The sequence below is a fragment of the Rhinoderma darwinii genome, chromosome 2 (assembly GCF_050947455.1).
Source record: "Rhinoderma darwinii isolate aRhiDar2 chromosome 2, aRhiDar2.hap1, whole genome shotgun sequence".
In the NCBI taxonomy this organism is placed as follows: domain Eukaryota; kingdom Metazoa; phylum Chordata; class Amphibia; order Anura; family Rhinodermatidae; genus Rhinoderma; species Rhinoderma darwinii.
Window position 1 is genome coordinate 443,508,938 of NC_134688.1, and position 23,330 is coordinate 443,532,267.

The 23,330-nt window shown below is 38.8% G+C and overlaps 1 protein-coding gene across 3 annotated transcripts in view; it reads left to right on the plus strand.

The window, feature by feature from the left end:
- ROBO1 (roundabout guidance receptor 1) overlaps positions 1-23,330 on the plus strand; it is an 890,328-nt gene that overhangs the window by 556,223 nt on the left and 310,775 nt on the right. Inside the window, exon 1 of one of the 3 annotated variants that reach the window (XM_075854475.1) lies at positions 10,530-11,282. The exons of the other annotated variants lie outside the window; for them this stretch is intronic. Within the exon in view, the coding sequence (XP_075710590.1) occupies positions 11,225-11,282 (58 nt within the window). The 5' untranslated portion in view covers positions 10,530-11,224. Of the gene's footprint in view, positions 1-10,529; positions 11,283-23,330 lie in introns of those variants that run through there. 3 annotated transcript variants of the gene reach the window in all.

The following is a 23,330-nucleotide window of genomic DNA, read 5'->3' on the forward strand; positions in this document are numbered from 1 at the left end:
AATTATGATTGAAGCGTAATAATAATTGAAGACATTTCCGATAGAAGGATTTTAATGGATTGTATCATGTTGTATCACATCAATAGATGCAATTATTATAATTAAGAATGCTTATTAATCATATTATACAAAAAATGAGTTCATCTTTGGCCAGCTTAAAGAGGCTATGTCACCACATTATAAGTGGCCTATATTGTACATGATGTGATCGGCGCTGTAATGTAGATTACAGATGGGTTTTTATTTTGAAAAACGATCATTTTTGACGGAGTTATGACCTATTTTAGCTTTATGCTAATGACTTTCTAAATGGACAACTGGGCATGTTTTACTATATGACCAAGTGGGCGTTGTGAAGAGAAGTGTATGACGCTGACCAATCAGTGACCAATCAGCGTCATACACTTCTCCCCATTCATTTACTCTGCACATAGTGATCTTACTAGATTACTATGTGAAGTTACATACACACACATTAACGTTACTGAAGTTTCCTGACAGTGAATAGACATCGCTACCGGCCAGGATGTGATGTCTATTCAGAATCCTGACACTTCGGTAACGTTTGTGTTGGACTTACAGCACAGCAAGTGTGATCTCGCTGTAAATGACAGCTTACAGCGTAATCTCTCGAGATCACGTGTGCTGTGCTGTACGACTCACACAAACGTTACCGAAGCGTCAGGATTCTGAATAGACATCAAGTCCTGGCTGGTAGCGATGTCTATTCACTGTCAGGATACTTCAGTAACGTTAATGTGTGTATGTATGTGACTGCACATAGTGATCTAGCTAGATTGCTATGTGCAGAGTAAATGAATGGAGAGAAGTGTATGACGCTGATTGGTCACTGATTGGTCAGCGTCATACACTTCTCTCCACAACGCCCACTTGGTCAAAAAGTAAAACACGCCCAGTTGGACATTAAGAAACTCAGTAGCATAAAGCTAAAATAGGTCATAACTAAAAAATGATTGTTTTTATAAATAAAAAAACACTGCTGTTATCTACATTACAGCGCCGATCACATCATGTACAAGATAGGCCACTTATTTTTTCACCATCTAAGAAGAAAAAAGTTAATTTCCAGGGGCAATAAACCTCTTCTGTAAGACCTGTAAATCTGTGGAATGGTCACCCCAGAGGTTGGTTTTAGCAAGAATAGTTGGTGGCTTCAAGAATGGCTTAGATGTTTTCTTAGAATAAAAAAATTTCAACCATTATGCAAATGTGTAGGATTCTTGTTTCGGATATTGATCTGGTCTGATTGTTTCTTGGAATCAAGAAGGAAATGTTTTTCTTTTAGGGAAGATTGTCTAATGGCTTAGGCTACATTCACACGAGCGTATCAGATTCACGCAAGTAAAAACCGCTCGTGAATCTGGTCCATGTGCGTTGTGTATACAGCAGTGTGCTTTGCAAGTGGCCTGCGTTATTCACGCACTCGCAAAACACATCTTTTTTTTCAATCAAATTCATGTGCAAATTCCCCACCACACACGGATGTGTGGTGCGTGAAAACGCACCAATATAGGACATGCAGGGAGTTTCACGCAGCGGATTCTCGCTGCGTGAAAACTCACACATTTCTGAACGGCCCCATTGAAATCAATGGGTCCGTGTGCTGCGCGTGATTTCCATGCGCAGCCCACAGACGTTATTTATCTGAGTGGGCCCTTTTGGACTTATGTTTGCCTTTCTTTGGATTAATAGGGGTAAAAAAAAAGTTACAAAATGTACCCATTCCCCTTACTTTCACCCATTCACTGGTTGAACTTGATGGACGTGTTTTTAACTATACACAACCAAGAAAACAATTTGCAACAACTTTGCACACTCCATGTAGGACCGGAGTAGGTAGGTATAAATTGAGTCCAAGTCAGTTTTCTAAAACAGTCAAACACAATAGGGAATATATTCACACAGGGCGAATACGCTGTCTAAATGTACACAGCACATTCTCCCTGGCGGCCCTGGCGGACCAAAAACTGCAGGTTGCAGCGGTTACATGGACTGCAGCGTCATCCGAGGAGACCAGACCAGACTGTAGAGGAGGGACGCGTCGCCATAATAACGGCTTACATAAATATGGGTGTTTTACTGCTGCTTTCCGCAGCAGATATTCTGTCTGAAAAAACGCACCACAATGCAGGTCGGATACACTGCATGGTTTTAACGCAGCGTATCTGTCCCGTGGGAACCCAGCCTAAAAGTCAGAGCGTATTCACCTTCAAGATGAATAAATCAGGGCAGCATTGCAAGTGGAATTATCTAGAAAAAGTGTTTTATTACACTCAAATGTTCAAAATGAATACATGCACATCCAAACTATATTGCATGCAGCATGGCAAGTGTCTCATCCGGCATTAGGGCTTGAACAAAAATCCGGTAACAATGAGTGTCTCACGCTCTGACCCTCCCCATCTATTGTACTGTGTTACAGGGACAGACATTCATTTAAAATGGTTTAGCATTAAATACTACATCTCTTATAATACTACATGGCCCCAGCTTTCTTCAGCTTGTCACTGGGATTTCTAAGGGCTCATGCACACAACCATTGTTTTTTCAGTGTCCTATCTGTTTTTTTTGTAGATAACATACTGAACCATTCATTTGTATAGGTCCATTATTTGCAGATCTGTGTGTCCGTTCCGCAAAATCATAGCACATGTCCTTGTTCGTGTTTGCGGTCTGTCTCACCCATTCTAGTGTATGGCTCCACACAAAAAACGGACAGCCACTAGGATCCGTGTTTTGCAGTCTGCAAAATGGAAACGTTCGTGTTCATGATGCCTAAAACTAAACCTTTTGCTGATCAATCTAAAAAGGGGCTGTCCTCATGAAGCACCCCCTTTAATAGATTTTATAATTTTGGGGAAACAAATAACTTTTAGTAAAAAAACAAATTAAAAAAGTAGAAAAACATGTAAAACTTAAAATAATATGCAATAAATAGCAAATAAAAAAATGAATATATATATATATATTTCAGCACAGCAAATCTGTTTTCTATTTCTACTTGTTTTTATGTAAGGAAACCATTATAAAGGGATTATTATGTAGGCATCTGACAGGTGCATTATTAGCATTATATTTGATTCCATGACCCTTTAAGTTATTATTCATCTCCCTTTTTCCATCTCTTACAATGCATACCAAATGTAAAACTCGCCAGCAGTACAACTCCACTGAAAGAATAATGTATTAAGTTTCCATACGGGTACAAAGGAAAGGACAAGAACCTCACATCAATGTTAAAATGGATTTTCCCTTTGTTTTTCTTATAAAGAAATAGGAGAATTAATATTTTAAAAACTCAGGAGAGCTCCCTATTGTTTGCATGTCACTCTCAGACACTGGTGGGAGACGTAGCCGGCACAAGCTGTACATGCAATTTCCTGAATAAACAATCATGACATATACTACACTCTATAGAGTTCATGTCAGCTTTGTGGAAGGTGAATGAGGTTTGATCTAGAATACAATTGTATTTTAAAACATTGACTTTGTATGCAGAATTGTATAGCAGGCATAAAACAAGCGCCGTGCACCAGGTCATTGAAACCTTCTGCCTATATTTCAACTAATAGTAGACTGATCTCTATGTATTTGTAATAAACCTGGCTGGTTTTTCATAGCAGCAATAAAATATAGTGTAGCAATTGCATTTTGTATGCTTTACATGGCCTTTTAAAGATGAATGTTTCATGGCTTCTTCATTTTATAAGGAATGACGTTTTAAAGAGTCTCTGTCACCAGATTATAAGTGCCCTATCTCCTACATAATCTGATCGGCAAAGTAATGGAGATAACAACAGTGGGTTTTATTTTGAAGAACATACATTTTTGAGCAATTTTAGATTTATGCTAATGAGTTTCTTAATAGACAACTGGGCGTGTATTTACTTTTTACCAACTGGGCGTTGTGAAGAGAAGTGTATGACGCTGACCAATCAGCGACCAATCAGTGACCAATCAGCGTCATACACTTCTCGTTGTTCCAGCCCATTGTTACAGTTTGATTGTGCAGTGAAAGTAGCTGGGATGGAACAATGAGAAGTGTATGATGCTGATTGGTCACTGATTAGTCAGCGTCATACACTCCTCTGTACATCGCCCAGTTGGTAAAAAGTAAAAACATGCCCAGTTGTCTATTAAGAAACTAATTAGCATAAATCTAAAATTGTTTGTGCACCATGAACCCAAAAAAGTTTCAGATTTAGCTGAATCTGAAACTTTTTGGAAATTCGGACCAAATTTGATTTGTGTAGAATCGGTTCACTCATTTTCACTTAGTAGAATTCCATGTTATGTTTTTAAGGGGTTGTCTCATGTCGAAAAATTATGTCCACATTCCTCATTAAGGTATATGAAAGTCATAGGGGGGTCCCCGACTCAGGAACCCCTCTACGAGCCAGTGAGGAGAGCCACTAACTATCAGAGGCTCTCACCCAGGCAGACGTGGTTCGTGCATGTATTTATTTGAATGGTGGTCATGTAATAATACACTTCACTCTTGACAATTCCTTTCCATACCAGCTCTTAGTGGGGGCCCCCTTATGGATCTGCATCTTTGAGCCAGATAGCTGAAATACTAACTCGCAGCGGCTTTCACTCAGGCAGATCTGGTCCGTCCATGTATTCATGTGAATGGCTGTCATGTATTAATACACTTTACTCTTGACAATTCATTTTCATCTGACCTATTAGTGGTGGGTCTACTGTTATGGATTCACATCTACAAGCTAGATAGCAGAACCACTAACTAGCAGCGGCCATCGCTCTGGCAGACTTTGTCTGTCCATGTATTACATGGATGGCCATTCATTTGAATAACTGTCATGTAATAATACCCTTCCCCTTTTCCGGCTATTGTGTAAAGCCAACCATACACATGAGATAGTTCTTAGCTGATCACTTGTTCAGCTGATAGATATTTCTACTGACTTCACCACTAAACATGTCCGCTTGGCTCGGACTAGCATGCATGTTTATTTTAGCAAGGAGAAGGATGAAGTCACTGCCATTCCCATGGGTACAATGGATCAGGCATGTGGTAATCCAACATGCCCAATTCACCTTTTTCCCTGACATCTGCCATTGTGGGACAGTCCGGAGGTCCTCATATTCATGAGATCATAAGCTAAGGCAATGTACAAAAGCCTCTCCAGTATCGTTCCTATGAAAGTAAAGCCTGATCTGTTGCCTAAGTCTAAGACAGTGCAGTCAAAACTAATACATATTTTTAATACAACTTTCCTAGCCCTTTACTATTTTGATATTCGGTATCTTCTATTAAATACCAGGTCAGACAGATACTTAAAAAGATATGCAATAAAAAAAAATATTGTTTTTGCCAAATTGAAAAAACATCCATATGCAAATAAGCATATGTAAAAACAGCGGGCTTCTGTACCATACTGTTCTTCTTTTGTTATTGATCAAATAATAAAACCTCTGAGTTTTGAGACAAAATGTTTCTATTCTAGCTATTGCATTTCACAGCTAGTGGAACCGTTAAAGTTTTTGGAAATTATTTATTCACTTCCGATATCTGTGACCTCCAATAAATGTATAAATAATACGTCTCATGATTAGTAAAATCCATTAGAATAACTATTGGTAGATCACAGACTTACGATTCATCCTAACTTTGATCTCCCTGAAATATTAAAATCTGGGCGTCTATAAGACCTGCTGGTTGTTTTCAGACTCGCACTTTTTCAAGATGTTGATGTGTTTATCATTAAATTATTCAGGAAGGATGCCCATGGTTGTGGATTCAGACAGCACTTTCCCTTGATCTCTGCGTGACATCCTCTGTATATGCTAAATCTATTTGATACTTGATACATACACATGTACACAATCTGGTAGATAAAATCACTATTAATCTGAAAAATGAAGCACGAAATAACTGCAAAGTTTCTATTTCCATTTGTGTATCATTCTTAAATTGGAATAAATGCTATCCTAAGATTAACTCTTAAGAGGAATATTTTTCTAATGGCCAAAATGCACACATATTGAAATATTACTATCAAAGGGGTTGTATGAGATTAGAAAAAAAGGGTCTGTTTGTCTGGTATTGCAGCTTAGTCCCATTGGTTTAAATAACGCTGACCATCAATACCAGACACGGCCCATGGGCAAGAGTGCTGCTGTTTCTGGACAAATCTTATACAAACTCTATGACTAGCTTGGCTCTACCTTTAAAGGGGTTTGCCCATCAGGGACATTTATGGCATATCCAGGGGGTCTGCCATAAATATCAGATAGATTGGGAGTTACGCTGTTTTCGTAATTTCCGACCATGTAATCAGGAAGTGGTCCGGGAGGCAGTGGGAACCGAGAAACGTAGAAAGTGATTTAGGGGGCCCTGTTCTAGAGGTAGGTGCCAGAAGTGGGACCCGCATCTATCTGACATTTATGGCATATCCTGTGGATATGTCATAAATGTCCCTGATGGGCAAACCCCTTTAATGGTTCAACGGGACTCTTTGAAAAGGTTGATTGGCCTATTAGTGTAATCATTGGCCTTGCTAAGGTATAATGGGAGAGGAGCTTCTTTACATTCCAAGAATAGGGCATGATTGTGCTCTACTATTTCAAATTCCTAGCATAAAAAAAGGGATTACTAAACCCAATTTTATGTCCTGATGACCATAAGAATAGTGTTTTTCCAGAATGTTATATCTTGTATTTGGGTCTTTATGCTTTCTCAATCGCTTGGTAATGATTTGAGAGATTGCATTCATTCAACCTATTTTTGATTGCCCTGTCCTACTCCACCTTTATGTGTTAAAGTGCAGTTGTCTTTTGCAGTGACCTTTGTGATCTCATAAGTATTGCAAAATAATATCGGAAGCTTTAGAGGATAAAATAAAAGGTCTGATCTTTGTAATTTGTACTTAAATTGGAAGATTAGAGCAGATGTGTTAAACAAAATCTATTTTTTTCATCCATCCATCCATTTGTGGTGGTCTCAAAAGTCCACTAGCATCAAAATTTAAAACCTACATAACCTTTCAAGTGACCTTTCATAATAAGCATTCATAGGCGTGTACATGAGGAATAACACTATTTCTGGCCAGTATATGACTTACATATGCCATTTTTTTTTTTCAGTTTTCCGCTCTGCAGGAACTATATCTAATTCTCAGTTTTTCCTGAGTTAGTGGGTGGATCCTTACTGCTATTATGTCTGATTTACATTGCACACATAGAAAAGAGAACATCTGCTCCCCAATCTCTTTGTAGCACACACATAGAAGCAGAAGTAACATGGAAGACATCAAACAGCAGTAATGAGCAGTGTAGCTGTGAATACAGCACTGGGGTGACATATAACACTTACTGGAAGCTGCAACACTGTCTCTGTGTGTCTTTCTGCCTCTCTTTCCGTTTGCTTCTTCTATTCTCTCCTCACCCCTCCATAGATTTCTATGGGCAGCTGTACCCTTAACAAACAGTAATCTTATAGTGTCGTCTTAAGGAGATGGTAAAAGCAGTAATTTCAGAGTGAGTAAACAGTTCGGAGGGAGAAAGAGTTAGGAGAAAAGTCTGAAAAGTGGAGAAAGAGGCATTTAATAAGACATCTTTAATAAGATACATTATAAAGTTTATTATATTGTTTATACTATAGATATATGCAAAGTTTGTTAAAAAGTTAGTAACCATTGAAAGATTTCAATGTTTTTTTTCATTATGATTCCTCAGAAGAATCGAGACACTGTTTGGATGGTCTGAGCCAACAGAAGTGAATGTGAATCCTCCCGTTTTGGTTCAACTTTTTTGCTATTGTGTGTATTTCTCTACCATGGTTTCAGGAGTGGAATAAGCCTCTGCCTGAACACTAGTGGAAACCTTCTGGATATCATGATCATTGTGCCACAAAGTAGTCATTTTTGGTGAATTTCCTTTACTAAAACCAAATGTAATATTTTCATAAATATGGTAGATTTCAAAAATGCAATTCTACCTTCACAAAACTGTCAAACCCTTAAAAAAAAATCTCAATGTGCATCCCCAGGTCCAACCTCAGAGGTGGCCCGCTGTCTGTGATTTATCAAATGTTCTCCATTTTATTGGTAAACAATTTGTCACCGTAAATCAATCAATGAACAAATCTAGACGCTTAATCACTGTGACATCTTAAATTGAATGTGCAGTAACTGTCATAGTCCAAGGTCACATGCCTGAAGGCAAAGAGTAAACTCCTATTTTCCTATTTATGAGAATCGGACTATGCATGGTATCCCATATTTTTAATAACATCTATCTTCCTATAATCTATTTAGCAAATATTTGCTGCCTCCCTCAAAGCAAAAAGTAGTAGCAAATCTTGATCACATCAGGATAATCCATAGATGTTCTATAGGTTCCAACTTGGTCTTCAGTGGCATTACAGAGTCAAGTAGCTATAAATGCCCGGAGGGTCCTGGATGCATGTAATACTAGTAGGTACAGCACCCTTAAACATAATTTGTGGTCAGAACCAATGGAAAGAATCATAGATGTGGAACAAGCGTTTGGGTGTTAATATATCTTATATTTCACTCAAAAACGGCAAATGATCTTCCATCCTACGGCCGGTTGGTTTGTTGGTTTGTGGTGCCCAATTGGCATGATAGGGACTATTCAGCACCTGCTAGAGCTGGTGACATATTCACACAAAAAGTTACGTGCTTCCATCACCCACCCCTGTCCCTTGCTGTATCCTTACTGCTCGTCACTGTGGTTACCCTGTCATGGATGACAGATAGACTTAGTATGGTTACTATACAGGCATACTCCATAATCACCTGCCAAAATCACAGAAATCTAACAAGCCCGTGGCTAGTGTCAGTACCCTATTTGTGTCAGCTTTAGGAAGCAATAGATAGCACAAATGAAATGACAATCTGTGAGTTGAATTTCAGTATGTTACATTGCACTATGGATGATATTTAAAATTATTACTATATAAATATAGCGTGGCTATTGCATTAAAACATATGCATGTATAGACACTCAGAAAAAAAATCTCCCATAAATGCTTTTTTTTTTTTTACCGTCCCGATTGACTTTTGAAATTCATACATTTCTATATTGGACAGGTGTCATTACTCGGCTAGAAGATCTCAGCTCCTGTTCCCTTCTTTGTAGAAAGGAAATAATAATCCATGTAGAGGCCATTAAATGTATTCTGTAAAAAAAAAAAAAATTGGTGTTTTTCTTGCTTTATCCATTTAAACAGCTGCTAGTTTTACCTTGGTAGAAATCAGGGAGGGGGGGGGGGGGATTATCTTCAGGTATCTGACCTCAATGGTGTAGTCAGAACCCCTCCATTATCTGTGAGATAGTCTATTCCACAACATGCAGGGTATTCCTCCACTACTGACTGCATCACTGTGGAACAGACCACGATACAGCCAACAAAAACTTAGAGAAAATATTAAACTTTGTTGTGTGCTCTACATTTACATGCAGAGACAAGTACACAAACTTGAAAATTGTTTTCATCACAGCAAAATCAGTCCCCAGTATTGTGTTTGCACATTAATATTTTAGCAGTCACACGGGTTGGACGTATGGAATTTTTATGTAGGTCATATAATGGTCTTATATCTATTATACTGGGATCCAATATTCTCTATCAGATCATTGTGAAAGAAATGACTAGACCCAGAGTATACCTAGCATTAGGATTATCATTTTAGTTTATATATTTTTGTAGTTTCTAATGGATTCAGACTGATAGTAATCTGGGCCCTTAAACCAACCGCTATAGCCATGACACACAGTTGTTTTGTGTTTAGGGTGTATACACATGCAGGTTTTGATCTGTTTTTTTTTTTTCTGTTTTTGAATCCAAAACCAAATTTGGATCATAAAGGGAGAGAAACTATAAATGAAAGATTTTACTTCACCCCTTATTTCAATCCATTCCTGGTTTTGGACACAAAAACTGCATTTAAAAAAAACCTGATCAAAACCTGCATGTGTGAATACACCCAAAGTAAATTGCATTTGAGTATTTATCACTTGCATTTTTTTTCCAAACTAAGGAGCACGGCCCCCTTTGATCATTGGCACTTGAACACTGCACTAACCATCAATTTGCTTCTGATAACGCTTCATCTCCAGTGTGGCGGAGGCTTTTGTGGGAATTTTACAGGGTCTTGACTTATGTTTTGTATGTTTTCACTGGCTCCTAATTTTAGTAAGTAATAAAGATTACCTACAAGTCAACTATAATAAAGCTGTAAATATACAATATGCAAACTTTAAACTTGACAATGATGATAATTCCCGAAACAATGTATAGTCAGTCATAGAGTGCATCAATGCAAATCAGGTATTTTTGAAGGACCGGCAATTCGCGTGTATGAACAGTAGATGGCAGCAACGAGCCTGAATCTCAAGTCTATAGAGCTACATGTGTATCAACAACAAAAGAGCAGGAGAATTGTAGGCGGCCCCTTTAAGCAGAGTTGCTACTAAGCTGCATGCATCGCCTGTTTAGAATGAAATGGGGATCTGCTCCGGTCAGAGCAGGAGACAGGAGGGATAAACACAACTCTACAAACTTCTCAACAACAAGCCACCTAAGATCAGGAAGACCAAGTGGATTTGCAGCATCCCCTATAACCATCACCTCCTCCTGTGTTGTTATATAAAGAAGGATCAAGTATAGAAGCATTGCAGAAGTTGTGTATGATCAGCCCGGCTTGTAAGATCTGTGCAACTGAGGGATGGAAGAAATGCAAATGTGATGTCCTAGCAGGGAACACTTCCAGCTCTGGCACACAAAGGGTGGCAGCTAGACTTCAATCACAGGAGGACTAGGCTATTTGCATGTGCTGAGGTTCTTCTTGAAGCTGTCCTCCTTGGCTGATGAACTCACAATCTACTCAAGAAGTTGGGTCCTTCTGGAAGCTGCGCTATATAACAAGTCTTGCATTGCATCTGAGAGTTTTGGAGAATATTTCTTGATGAAAACTCTGGATTTTAGTATTTCTGGAGTTGTCTGTTCTTTGCCCTGAGACTGGAAGTTACCCCTCTATTGCTGAGGACTCCTCTTAAACATCTGTGCCCTCTTACACTGGGATTTTATTGAAAGGTTGCTTATATTAAGCAAACTGGAATTACAATTCTTACTCAAGGAATTATTGGGTTTATAAACCATATTTTTGGGTTTCCCTGGTATGAGATTAATATCTGAGAATACTGGACTACAATGATTGCTTCATTTTCTTACTTTTGCCTGCTGTGTGGAACAATATGCATCTCATCAGGTATGAATGGGATGAGGGCTACATCATGTTTGTATACTTAGATTTATTTACACAATATGAAAGTTACACTATTACCATTTGCTTGTAGTATCTGGTGGAATTGATTTACTGCACTTCTACCTTACCGCTTGGTTGTTTGTTTGTTAAAGAGGCTCTGCAGCAGCCTTGAGGTTCTTTTATGATTGACAAATGACTTCCATAAGTTTCCCAGATCATTAGAATTACACCAGAGGGGAGGGAGAGAGGCCAATTGTTATCATAAATCCTCCAAACTTCTGTTAGGTGCTCTATGTCTCATGTTCCCATGTTAGTGTCATAATCCTATAATTAACCCAAATTACCTGCTCAAATGGTGGTCAGAGAAGTGTTAATGAGATCCTACTTTTCAGTCCTGGTGTAGTGTGTATTGTGATCTACAATGGACAACTCTTCTGCTATGTAGCATGGCATGCCAAGGACTTCAGGGGTGTATGTGAGTCCCTGCCTTCAAAGAAGAATAGGAGCAGGCATTGGAACAGGGACTGTGGGGACTAGGACTGAGCTGAAATATTTCTGGCTTCTAGCAGATGTGTCTTTCTCTTACACATGTTAGAAATTAGTCTGATTATTACAGAAGATCAGGTTCAGTTACAATTAGCTATTGCCTCCCCTCCTGACCAGCCTTGTAGGAGAAGTTGAAGTTTTTCTGGGATTTGGTAACCACATAAAATCCAGTGGATAACCTGGATGTATCCCATTGTTATTCCAACAGCAGGGACAAGTTTCAAGCAGCAAGCTATTCCTCTGTAGTGTTTGTTGTAGCCCAAGGTTGTAATTAGAGAACACTTGAAGGGGGCAACAGGAAACCCACCCCCACTTCTACGTTTAGAGACTCAGATAATACTTGGTGCAGAATTTATAGTAATCCTAGGTAGAAAAACAGGAAAGCTGAGGCTACAGTCCTGATATATAATATTCCCTGGTCGCACACTGATAGACAATACAAAATATATACTGTGTGGTATCCTTCAGGGGCTATGTGTAAACATTGAAGATATTGGAAAAGTTCAACAAAGTGGGGGTATTAACTTTTTGGATGATTTTAGGAGGAGAGAACTTCTTTTGATTTATGGGCTCCTTTACACTCAGGCAATGTAAACGGCAGCAAAAAAAACGCTTCTAAAACCCCTAGCCATATTACAATGTGACATGCGCTTTTTAAGGTGTTTTTGGTGGTGTTTTACATTTGTTGTCATTTTGTACATGCATTTTTTTGAGCGTTTTTGAAGTCCTATAGAGAAGTCTATAGGAAATACTCCTATGCTGGGTTTGGAAAAAAACCCGCCACTGACCCCAAAATTGCCACAAACCAAAATGAAGTTGTGGGTAGTGCATTTGATATTTTACTATAGACTTTTTAATTTAAGATCTGGCCGCACTAAAAAACCTATAAAGAAATGCAGTGAAAAACACAAAATGCAGAAAAATACTATGTGTGAATCCAGCCTATGGCCACGATCACAAACACATTTTTAATGCAGTTCTTGATGCAGTTTTTGGCTCAGTTATTTTAGCCAAAGCCAGAACTGGATCCAAAATGAAGGAAAGGTATATAGAAAAGACTGATGCATCTTTCTTTTATGTCCACTTAAAAAAAACCAGACAAAAACCCTATAAAAACTGCATCAAAACTGCGAGTGTGATCGTGGCCTAAAGGAGATTCAGAATGTTCTTCTTTCATGCTTTTTTTTTTTTTTTAAGAATTGTCTATTCCTGTGTAGAAATCATATACTGTAGGGAGCTAGCCAGAGGCGTAACTTGAAGCTCCTGGGCCCCAATGCAGAATCTATAATGTGGCCCCCACTACCAAATATCGTTTATAATACTGGTGTCTTCTTATGTGGCTGAGGGGCTTTCTGGCCCCCTCCGGCTCCAGGGCCCAGTTGCGATTGTCTCTGCACCCCCCATAGCTATTCCCCTGGAGCTAGCTAAAACTTCAGTTCAACATAGTTTGTACTAGATTTACTGGGTAACCTGGTGTAATTCTTAACAGGCACATTCATGTATGGTTTGTGATAGATAGATAGATAGATAGATAGATAGATAGATAGATAGATAGATAGATAGATAGATAGACCATCCCTAAAACTCTCTCCTAAATTAGTATTATTTTTGTAATTTATGTTTTGTATAATTATTTACCATGTCATTAACCTCAATTTTGTGGTACTGTATTACCATAAGTATAAGATCTCTTTCACATGGCAGTATTTTGCATCAATATTTTTAAGCCAAAACCAGAACACGGAAGAGTTACAGAACTTTCCATTATACTTTTTTCTTTGTAGGTTCCACTTCTGCTTTTGGCTTACAAATACTGACCAAAATAGTCTATGAATGCATGGAAAGTTGGAGCTACTGGTCATCAGATCTTCAGTGTCGCTACTTGACAATGTAATATATTAGCGTTATGTGATCTAGAGGGATATATAATATCTTCTATCTGCCTTATCTTTAGTCTGTATATCACTATAGCTATGTGGGTTTTTTTGTCAGTAGTTCTGTATTGTGGACCAGATTCCACTGTCACTTTTTGCTAAAATGAATCTTTCTTTGCTTTTAGTTCAGAGTTGATTACATAATTTTCTACAGCTTTTATGAAAACATTTAGTTACGTAGACGAATAAATATTTATGTATTACCCATTATATATCAACACCATAATGCATAGAGCAGTACACAGAATGTGCTCATGTCGGCCCTTGTCCCTAGTGGGCCTCACAATGTAATTTTTCTATCTCAAGCACATATAGTGTCTATGGATTTCATCGGAAGCCAATTAACCTTAGAATGATTTAGGAGTGTGGGGAAAAAAACTAAACATGTGGAGAACATGAACATTTGATGCTGATCTTGGCCGGATTGGGTTCTAACTCAGGACTTGCTTACCAGGATACTGGAGATATAAGTTACTTATATCATAGGCGCAGCACCCACTGGTTTAATCCAAAAGATAGTCATGAGATCTATCGAAGTCTTCCAATTCACATCTTATTTTCCTTCTTTTGGAGGGATATTTTGTGAATATTCCCAGACATGCGGAAGGCTGCAATGTATGCCATTATTTAGGCACACAGTGCCATACGTCGCTCATTTACTCCCTTAGTAGAAGAAAGTTTACCACATTTGTATAATTTTTTTGCTCTTTCCCCCTGTATAGGAAAGTGCAGCACAGAACGCTCTCCTATACAGTAAAACAAACAAAAATAAGACTATTGTATACCGAAAGGACACTCTTTTGGATTACGCAGAGTTCACAGGGCCCTATGGAGACATTTAGCGGATTAGCCGGAGGCTTTCCCACCGCATATGCCAAATGCATACAAATAACGAGATGTGAACATACTCTTGGATAACTGTCTTTCTAATATATTTACTATCCCTTGTAAACTTCCATTCCCCCCCATAATGCACGCTTGGCCTCCATGTTTATTCCAATGGTGAGGGGGGAATAAGCCGCTGCCAGACACATCCGGTGACGGCTTATCTCCCTTGGGATCAAAGATTTCAACATGCCCACACCCCCTCCCCCCTGATATCTAAATGTTGGGCTGCCCCATACACATTAGACAGTCGGGTGATCTCTCTGAAATTGGAAGCGTTCAGCAGACAGTAATGTGTATGGCCATCTTAAGAGGCGGGGGTGGGGGGACACTGGCTTTTTAGTTGTATATAGACGTGGACGGATAAACAAATGATTTTTCTGGTGCATTGAAATAGCAATAGATGTGTTTGGTTTATTTTCCATTGACATCTCTCTCTACCCTCCCTGTCCATATCATAGGTGGAAGTTTAGCAGACGTGTTAAACATTTGGCCATATTATGCGGATGTGTGCGCTATACTGAGCGTACTTTGAGTAAATGACTCCACTTGTGACACTGACGACTGAACTTTTTGTCTTCCTATCGGAATGTGCAATTAACTAACCCTTGAGAAATAAATCACTTTTTCTTACTTGTATCTTCTTCTCCCTGGTTTATTTATTGCACTGGATTAGCTTCAAAAGATTTGGATCACTCTCTGTGTTAAAGTTTATTTGCATGTCTAAAGACAATTGTCAGGGTGATGTATAGAGGAAGGGAAGATTAGGGGGCAGATAAGGGACTTAGGGGCCATTAGTTAGTGTTTGAATTTGGGTTACTGACTGCTGAATGTTATCAGGACTTCTATGTTTGTGTGGATAGAGTTAATGTTTGCTCTCCATGCTCTCAGCAGTATAAGGTCAATCACTGGGAAAAGGTGCATGAAAACTGGGATGCCACAGATGTTGTGGGACTAAAAGTGCCAGCCTGCCCTATCAGCCAAATTACCTAGAGAGGCCCAAGCTTACTGGTACTTGCAATTTTTTGACAACTCAATCAGTGGTGTAGCTGTAGGGGGTACAGAGGTAGCAATCACACCCGGGCCGTGGTGCCTAAGTGGGCCCAATGCCCCTCTGTCACATAAGTTATGCCGGTATACTCAAGAACTATACATGCCTATGTCAGTTGAAATTTATGGTTTAATAGCATCTTAAAGAGGCTCTGTCACCAGATTTTGCAGCCCCTATCTGCTATTGCAGCAGATCGGCGCTGCAATGTAGATTACAGTAACGTTTTTATTTTTAAAAAACGAGCATTTTTGGCCAAGTTATGACCATTTTCGTATTTATGCAAATGAGGCTTGCAAAAGTACAACTGGGCGTGTTGAAAAGTAAAAGTACAACTGGGCGTGTATTATGTGCGTACATCGGGGCGTGTTTATTACTTTTACTAGCTGGGCTTTCTGATGAGAAGTATCATCCACTTCTCTTCACAACGCCCAGCTTGTGACAGTGCAGATCTGTGACGTCACTCACAGGTCCTGCATCGTGTCGGCACCAGAGGCTACACTTGATTCTGCAGCAGCATCAGCATTTGCAGGTAAGTAGCTACATCGACTTACCTGCAAACGCCGATGCTGCTGCAGAATCATCTGTAGCCTCTGGTGCCGACACGATGCAGGACCTGTGAGTGACGTCACAGTGCTGCACTGCCAGAAGCTGGGCGTTCTGAAGAGAAGTGGATGATACTTCTATACACAACGCCCAGCTAGTAAAAGTAGTAAACACGCCCCGATGTACGCACATAATACACGCCCAGTTGTACTTTTACTTTTCAACACGCCCAGTTGTACTTTTGCAAGCCTCATTTGCATAAATACGAAAATGGTCATAACTTGGCCAAAAATGCTCGTTTTTAAAAAATAAAAACGTTACAGTAATCTACATTGCAGCGCCGATCTGCTGCAATAGCAGATAGGGGTTGCAAAATCTGGTGACAGAGCCTCTTTAAGACCTTCAAGGCCTACTACAGATTGTAGTTCCTCATAGATAGATAGTATAGTGGTTTGTTTGTATAGCTACCTTACTTAACTAGCGGCCTATGGCACCAGTTGAGACTGGTTTACATCCGCAAATTTGTGCCCAAAACTAGTGTCGGTCGATGATATTACTGGTCGATCGGCGCTCGTTAACACGCCCATTTACACTGACCAATGCTTTACTGTATGAGGACGAACGATCTTTAATATGATCATTCGGTCCCAATCAGTTTGCGTCATTTGGCCATGGGTCTTTAGCGTGTCATCTGATAGGGAACTATGTAAAAAAAAAAAGAGCATTTTCTCCTTGAATTCATCACAGGTAAATGCAAGTACTTCAACCTTTTTCGGCAAAGCTGAGAAATAACTGATATGGCTAATGGCAGATCTGCCAATTCAGGGCACAAGCACACAGCTTTTCCATGTGCATGGTCCCGTATGTCGGTGCACAGACTGCACTATGGGTCTGTAATATAGTGTGCATTGGAACATCGCACAATTTATTTTCTTAAAGACCCTCAAGGGAAAAAAAAATCCACTGTATTAAAGATCCCTGCGACACAGATCCCCCAAATCGGCCATGTTCATGAAGCCCAAGGCCAGGACAGTTTTTTGCTCCGTTTTTTGAGCCAAACACAGGAGTGGACACCAAAGACTGGACATGCATCAGTCTTTTCTATACACCTTTTCTTTCCTTTAGATCCACTTCTGGTTGGGTTAAAAAAACTGCACCAAAAAAACTGCGTCAAAACTCTGTGTGTGATTTTACCCATATGCCATAATATAGAGGCAGGAGATATATCAGTGTCTAACAAGACTGATTTACTTTTCAGGCCTTAGAAAAAGTTGGGAAACAGTTGAGTAGAAATTTTTATGACGTTTCTGGTAATTTTTTGTAATCCAAGGTGGCACTGCTCTTTAACAACCTTTTTAGTGCAGCACAGTGCTAAGTATTTGGACTATATAAATGTAGATGAACATACGTAGAAGCGCAGATCTCTGCACCTGAGCAGCAGCTGCACTTTGGTCATGTATGTTCCACTTATGGATGCATAATCGAATATGCTTTATTTCTAATTTATGCATTTATTCTCTTTTTCGCTCCTATGCTGAAGGCCTTTGGCGCACATGGGGCTTAATGTACACGTGCACTGCTTATTGTCGACTTTCAATGCCATCTATTTATACGCAAGGTTGAAGGACGTATAAGAAAAACATTTTTTCTTTTGCACAGATGGAATTGTAGCATGGTGTGGCATAATTTCAGGAATGTGATATGACTCCGTGAGCAGGTATTGTGGGCTAACAAAATGCTTGGCTATTTGGAACAAGGTCAACATTCTCATTTTATCCGGAGATTTATTTATTTTGTATTCAAACACATCGAGTTCTCGGCAGCTTGCGTAGATTTTTAAAGGTTTTCAAGACTTTGACTTTTAAAGATCACGGCCACCTTTCTATATATGCAATAGAAGTAGCTCAATCTTGATGGGAATTACTGAAAAATACATGAATACATCCCGAAAAATAATAACAATAATACAAATAGCATTTTGTTTTTTTCCAACTTCAACATTTTACGCTTTTAACATAGTTTGTGTTAAGTCAGATCAAAAACGATCTGCTCTGCTAGGCTGAAATTAACCACTGGTCTTTACCCATATGGGTGTATGGGAACGGAGTTGATGGCCTAAACTAAAGTATGTAACGTAAGTGTCATTGGGATAAGTACATATACAGTATTTACCATATGCAGTCAACCTCCATGAATGTATTAGAGACTATTTAAAAAATAAAATTATAATTTAAAATAAAATTGTTTTGAGAAACCATGAACATGGCATTTCTGCGTGCACGTACCTTGTAGAACAAGCCACTATAGGTACATTTTATGAACCCATAAGCACTCCATGTGATGCTGTATGTTGCCTTTTGCGAGTGAGCAATGCTTCTAGAGGTGAAAAGATCCATTATCTAGGACATGCAATGGAATTAAAACTAAAGGAAGACAGAGGTACAGTACGGGCCCATAGAAGGTTTGGGTGCCATATTCTGGACAAAACTGATCTGTAACACAGTAGTGTTCATGATTGTGGACAGCATGTTAAAGGGCTGAGCAGATTGATAGACCGCTTTATAGGAAAAGATTCAGTATAACTTGTATTTTATTCATGTGAATTTCTGCTCATTCTGGCTTGGTGTCCAGTGGGCGGTCTTACTCAGTGATTGACAGAATTTCCTTTATGAATTTGCATACAGAAATGAATCCGAGTTGAGGACCACCCACTGGACTCCTGAGCTAAGAATGAATAGAAATGTAATTGAGTAAAATGCAAGTTATAGTGAATTTATTTTTTTTTACCACAAAACGATATATCAATATGCTCGGCTCCTCCTGTTCTATAACATGTTGCCCACATGGACTGGATTTTCTACATGGCAGGTTCCCTTTAAGGCCAGTGTGCAATTCACCCAAAAAAAACAAAAAACTAAATTGAATGATCTCCAGGATTAGACTATTCTAAGATCTGAAACAGATCAGGATAACTGTTGCCTAGGGAGTGACACTAAAATGGCACACAGATCAGTGGTCAATTTTTGGTGATCTTTTTATGATCTATTAACATTGTATCCCCGTGAGCTGCTCTGTGTATCCACAATTGGAGGGAGGATTGATTTGTCTTATTCATAGAAATTTCATATGTCTATATGTAGATATTACATTTTTTTTATATACATATTCCATATAGGTTTTGGAAAAAAAATTGCTTTCTAACTAAAATAATGTGCTTTTTTATTATGATTACAAAAACATATTTCTAGAAGTAATTTTGTCAGATTGTATCAAGGAGAATGTTGTAAAAATTTTCAAGTCTCTCTAATAACGACTCTTTTTTTTCTTTTTTAAGTTTGCAGTTGCTGTGTATTTTTATACACAGTTGGTGTAATAAGGAACACATACTTTTCTTCCCAAGTGTTCATTAATTTGTAACATTATCTGGTCCCCATGCATGAACTTCACACTGAAATTGGGGCTATAGCTCATGAAACCACCTGTCAAAATGTCAACTGAAAAGAAAAGCAACCCATAGAATGTGTAAAAATATTTGTCAGCTTATCTCCAAGGTATTTAAGAATCCAACCATGAAGTGTTGATTGGTATATTTTTGGGAAGATTTGGTCATTAATCTATCAGCATAGTTTTTTCATTAGGAATTTCCAAGTGCTGATCTTAGGGGCCGTAGCTAAAAAGGGGCGATGATGGTAAAGATTGGTTTGATACGCTTGTCCATACTGTCTATTTTGTGGAAAGGATACATAGGGCTGCCTTTATTTGGAGCAATTTCAAATCTGACCTTTCATGCCACAAAACCTAAAGATTAGCAAAAAATGGTCAGAGTGGAATCACAATTTGTACGACAGTTCGCTGTCATTCATTCTACGCCCAAAGAGCTATCTGTCTGTCTGTCTGTCTATCTATCTATCTATCTATCTATCTATCTATCTATCTATCTATCTATCTATCTATCTATCTATCTATCTATCTATCTATCTATCTATCCTCTGAATCTGTGTAACATTTACCTAGATTTCAAGTATATATGTGATAAATCAAGCCTTCCCAATTACCGAATTTTCATTCACCCAACCATAGGATACATTGAATTGAGCAAATTGAAACAAAAAAGATTCACCAATTTTATTCTAAAGACTAGAAAAATCTATTTATTGTTTAGATCAAATCACTTTCCACTCCTAACAAGTCACATTGCAGAAATGTTCGTCTAACAGAAGCTAGAAGGCAACTTTTGTTCTTATTGCTTTTCAGCTCCATACACCCTAATAATTATGATCATTGATTTATCAGAACTTTACTCCTAAATGGTCAAATTCTAATATAAAAATTATAACATCAACTTCAGTATTAAACTTTGACTGTCGACCTCTTTCACAACTCACCAGGGTGGTTGTCTCTATCATTTTACTCCAATTTAGTTGAGGATCTCAGATCCTTTATTTGGGCAGGTGGTACTCCTAGAATTGCTCTTGGTACACTACAATTACCCACTGAGCAGGATGGTCTGGCCCTTTCGAATCTATATATTTATTTCCTTGCCCGCCAACTTGTGTATGTTTGGTGGTGGATACAACTTGTGGATTGTGTCAACACAACTCCAATGCAGATTACCCTGAAGGTTTGACAAAGGTCACTGTTGCTTTTCCGCTCTGAGGTGGTATCCTGGTCACTTAGTGCGCCACTTTGGCCACTTCTGCCACAGATATGACCCCAGTAGATGGGCGGCCTTAGGTATATTAACTTTGGGTGATGTGGTGGTGGAGGATAAAGTGACAACCTTTGCACAACTTCCTGCCAAACACCAGATCCCACCTCGTCACAGGTTTCTTCCAGCTTAGGCATGCCCCCTGTTCACAATTTGTAGTGTTTAATGCCGAATTGTGTACATCCGCGGTAGAGGGTTGGGTGACGCATGGAACGTTAGTTAAACCGATGTCCATACTGTAGAGGCCTTTGTTGCGTGTCACATTGTAGAAATGTGACAAACATGATAGAGCTCTGGACCGATGGTCCCAGGCTCTTCCCTCTGTATCTACTGATGATCATAAATAAATGCACACTTTGACTGGTCCTTTTATATTGACATGAAACCGCCTTATTCAAATACAAAATTTTCAGCAGATTTATTACGCCCCTTCCAATTTCTTTAGGATGGGACAAATACATACTCCTATCTGTCCACGTTATCTGTCAAAGAGCAGATTATTCATTTTTACATATGTTCTGGGAATGTCCGGTTATTTCTCATTTCTGGACTGAGGTTATGGAATTTATTGAACTAAAAAGTTGGACTTCTTCGCATACTTGACCCCAGAGCCTGTCTCTTACTACTGGTGGGGGATCTTATGCAAACTGTAGCTACCAGATCCCTTATGATGCTTTAATTGTTTTATGCAAAGGAAACCATCCTCATGCATTGGAAGCACCGCAAGGTTCCCACATTGTCAGCATGGATTACATTGGTAAACTCAAATCTGCATTCTTTAAAATCACAATGAAGCGTGTGGGTGCCCAGATACATTTTTCAAATGATGACATTTCTGGGTCCTCAAGCCCCATACTAGTCAATAGTTTTGACCTCAATTTTTATATACAATTCTCAAATTTGGTTATAATTTGGGGCTGCTGACGTTTATACTGGGTCTTCTATTCCTCCACTGGGTTTCTCCTATGAGCTGCATTTATCAGGGGTTTGTTTTTGTTCTGTGCTTGTATAAGAAAATCGATGTATGAAGAAATGTATCCTTATATTTTTGTTAATACCTGAACTTGTCAAATTGATACTCTTAGATTGCTTATTGTATATATCATTTCTAGATGTGCATCTTTTGTACCTGTACCAATTTTTTTTATGACTTTCAAAAATTTCCAAATTACCATCCAACATCTACAAGCATGAGGGCAAAAGACAACAGGTCAAAGTTCACAGTGTGTGCAGAATGCAGAAATGTTTGGAGGAGGTCATGGTGTGAATGACAATGCAGCAAAAGCCAATTAGTACAAGTTTGCAATAGCTGAGATGTAACCTGAAGAGGAAGTGGCTTAATATGTGGAAACACATGACTGTATATATACTCCATACTCCATATATGTGGAGGTTCATTAGTGGCTTTGCAGCAGTAGTTGATCTTTCAGCTTTTCCATCGCATGTAATACCAAGGAGCAATGCCTTTCTTGAATCAATTGCAACTTTTTTTTTATTATTACAAAATTAAAGTAATAGTTGAAGATCAAGTTTTTGTATAATGATCTTTTTTATTGCAGTGTAGATCAGTTTCACTCAGGATAACACAACTAGAAAATTTATTTTATTTCTACACTAGAATAAGGCCCTATCCATACGGCAGGGCTGTACTAGGTCACTTATAAGAAACAATACAGTTATTGAGGTTTGGTAGCTCAGTGTTATCATACGGACACTGAACTTTTTTAGCAACCAATCAGATCTCTTCTTCTATTTTTCGGTTCTAGAAAAAAAAGATAACTGGACACAGGGCAATTATCAGCAACTTGCTTTCTATGGACACTCGTCTGCCCGATAATCGTCCTGTGTAAAACCTCCTTTACTGAGTGTCAGCTTTGCTTCTGCAGGACCCTCCTCCCCTGCTTTGCCTGCAATGGGGACCGAGCAAGACTAATTTATTTAAAACACTTTCAACACTCCCGCTTAAAATACAGAAAATCAGGAGGTGAAGGGCCACAGCCAAAGTTCTGCCAAACTATTTTAAAGTCTGAAAAATGTATTTTTGCTTCTATTTCTGTAATTCTTTTCTTGGTCTAGTGTTCCTTTAAGAGTCTTACGGCCGTATGAATACGTTGACAGTATAAACAAGCAGTGTAGGCGTTAGATCAACTTTGTTGAGTCTGACAAAGTTTTCAACTTGGTTCAGTTGTCCAAAAACATCTCCACGGGGGCTCCTTCATGAAAGAACAAAATTAAATGTGCAAAAGTAATTGTACATGTTCTAGTTAGATGAGAAGTGAAGCTAATAGGCCAGGGGTGCATTAAAGAGGAATGTTATTGATTTAATACAAGTGAGGAGAGCCCAGATGAGCAATTAAGTTATGGGAATGTAACACACCTGGTCT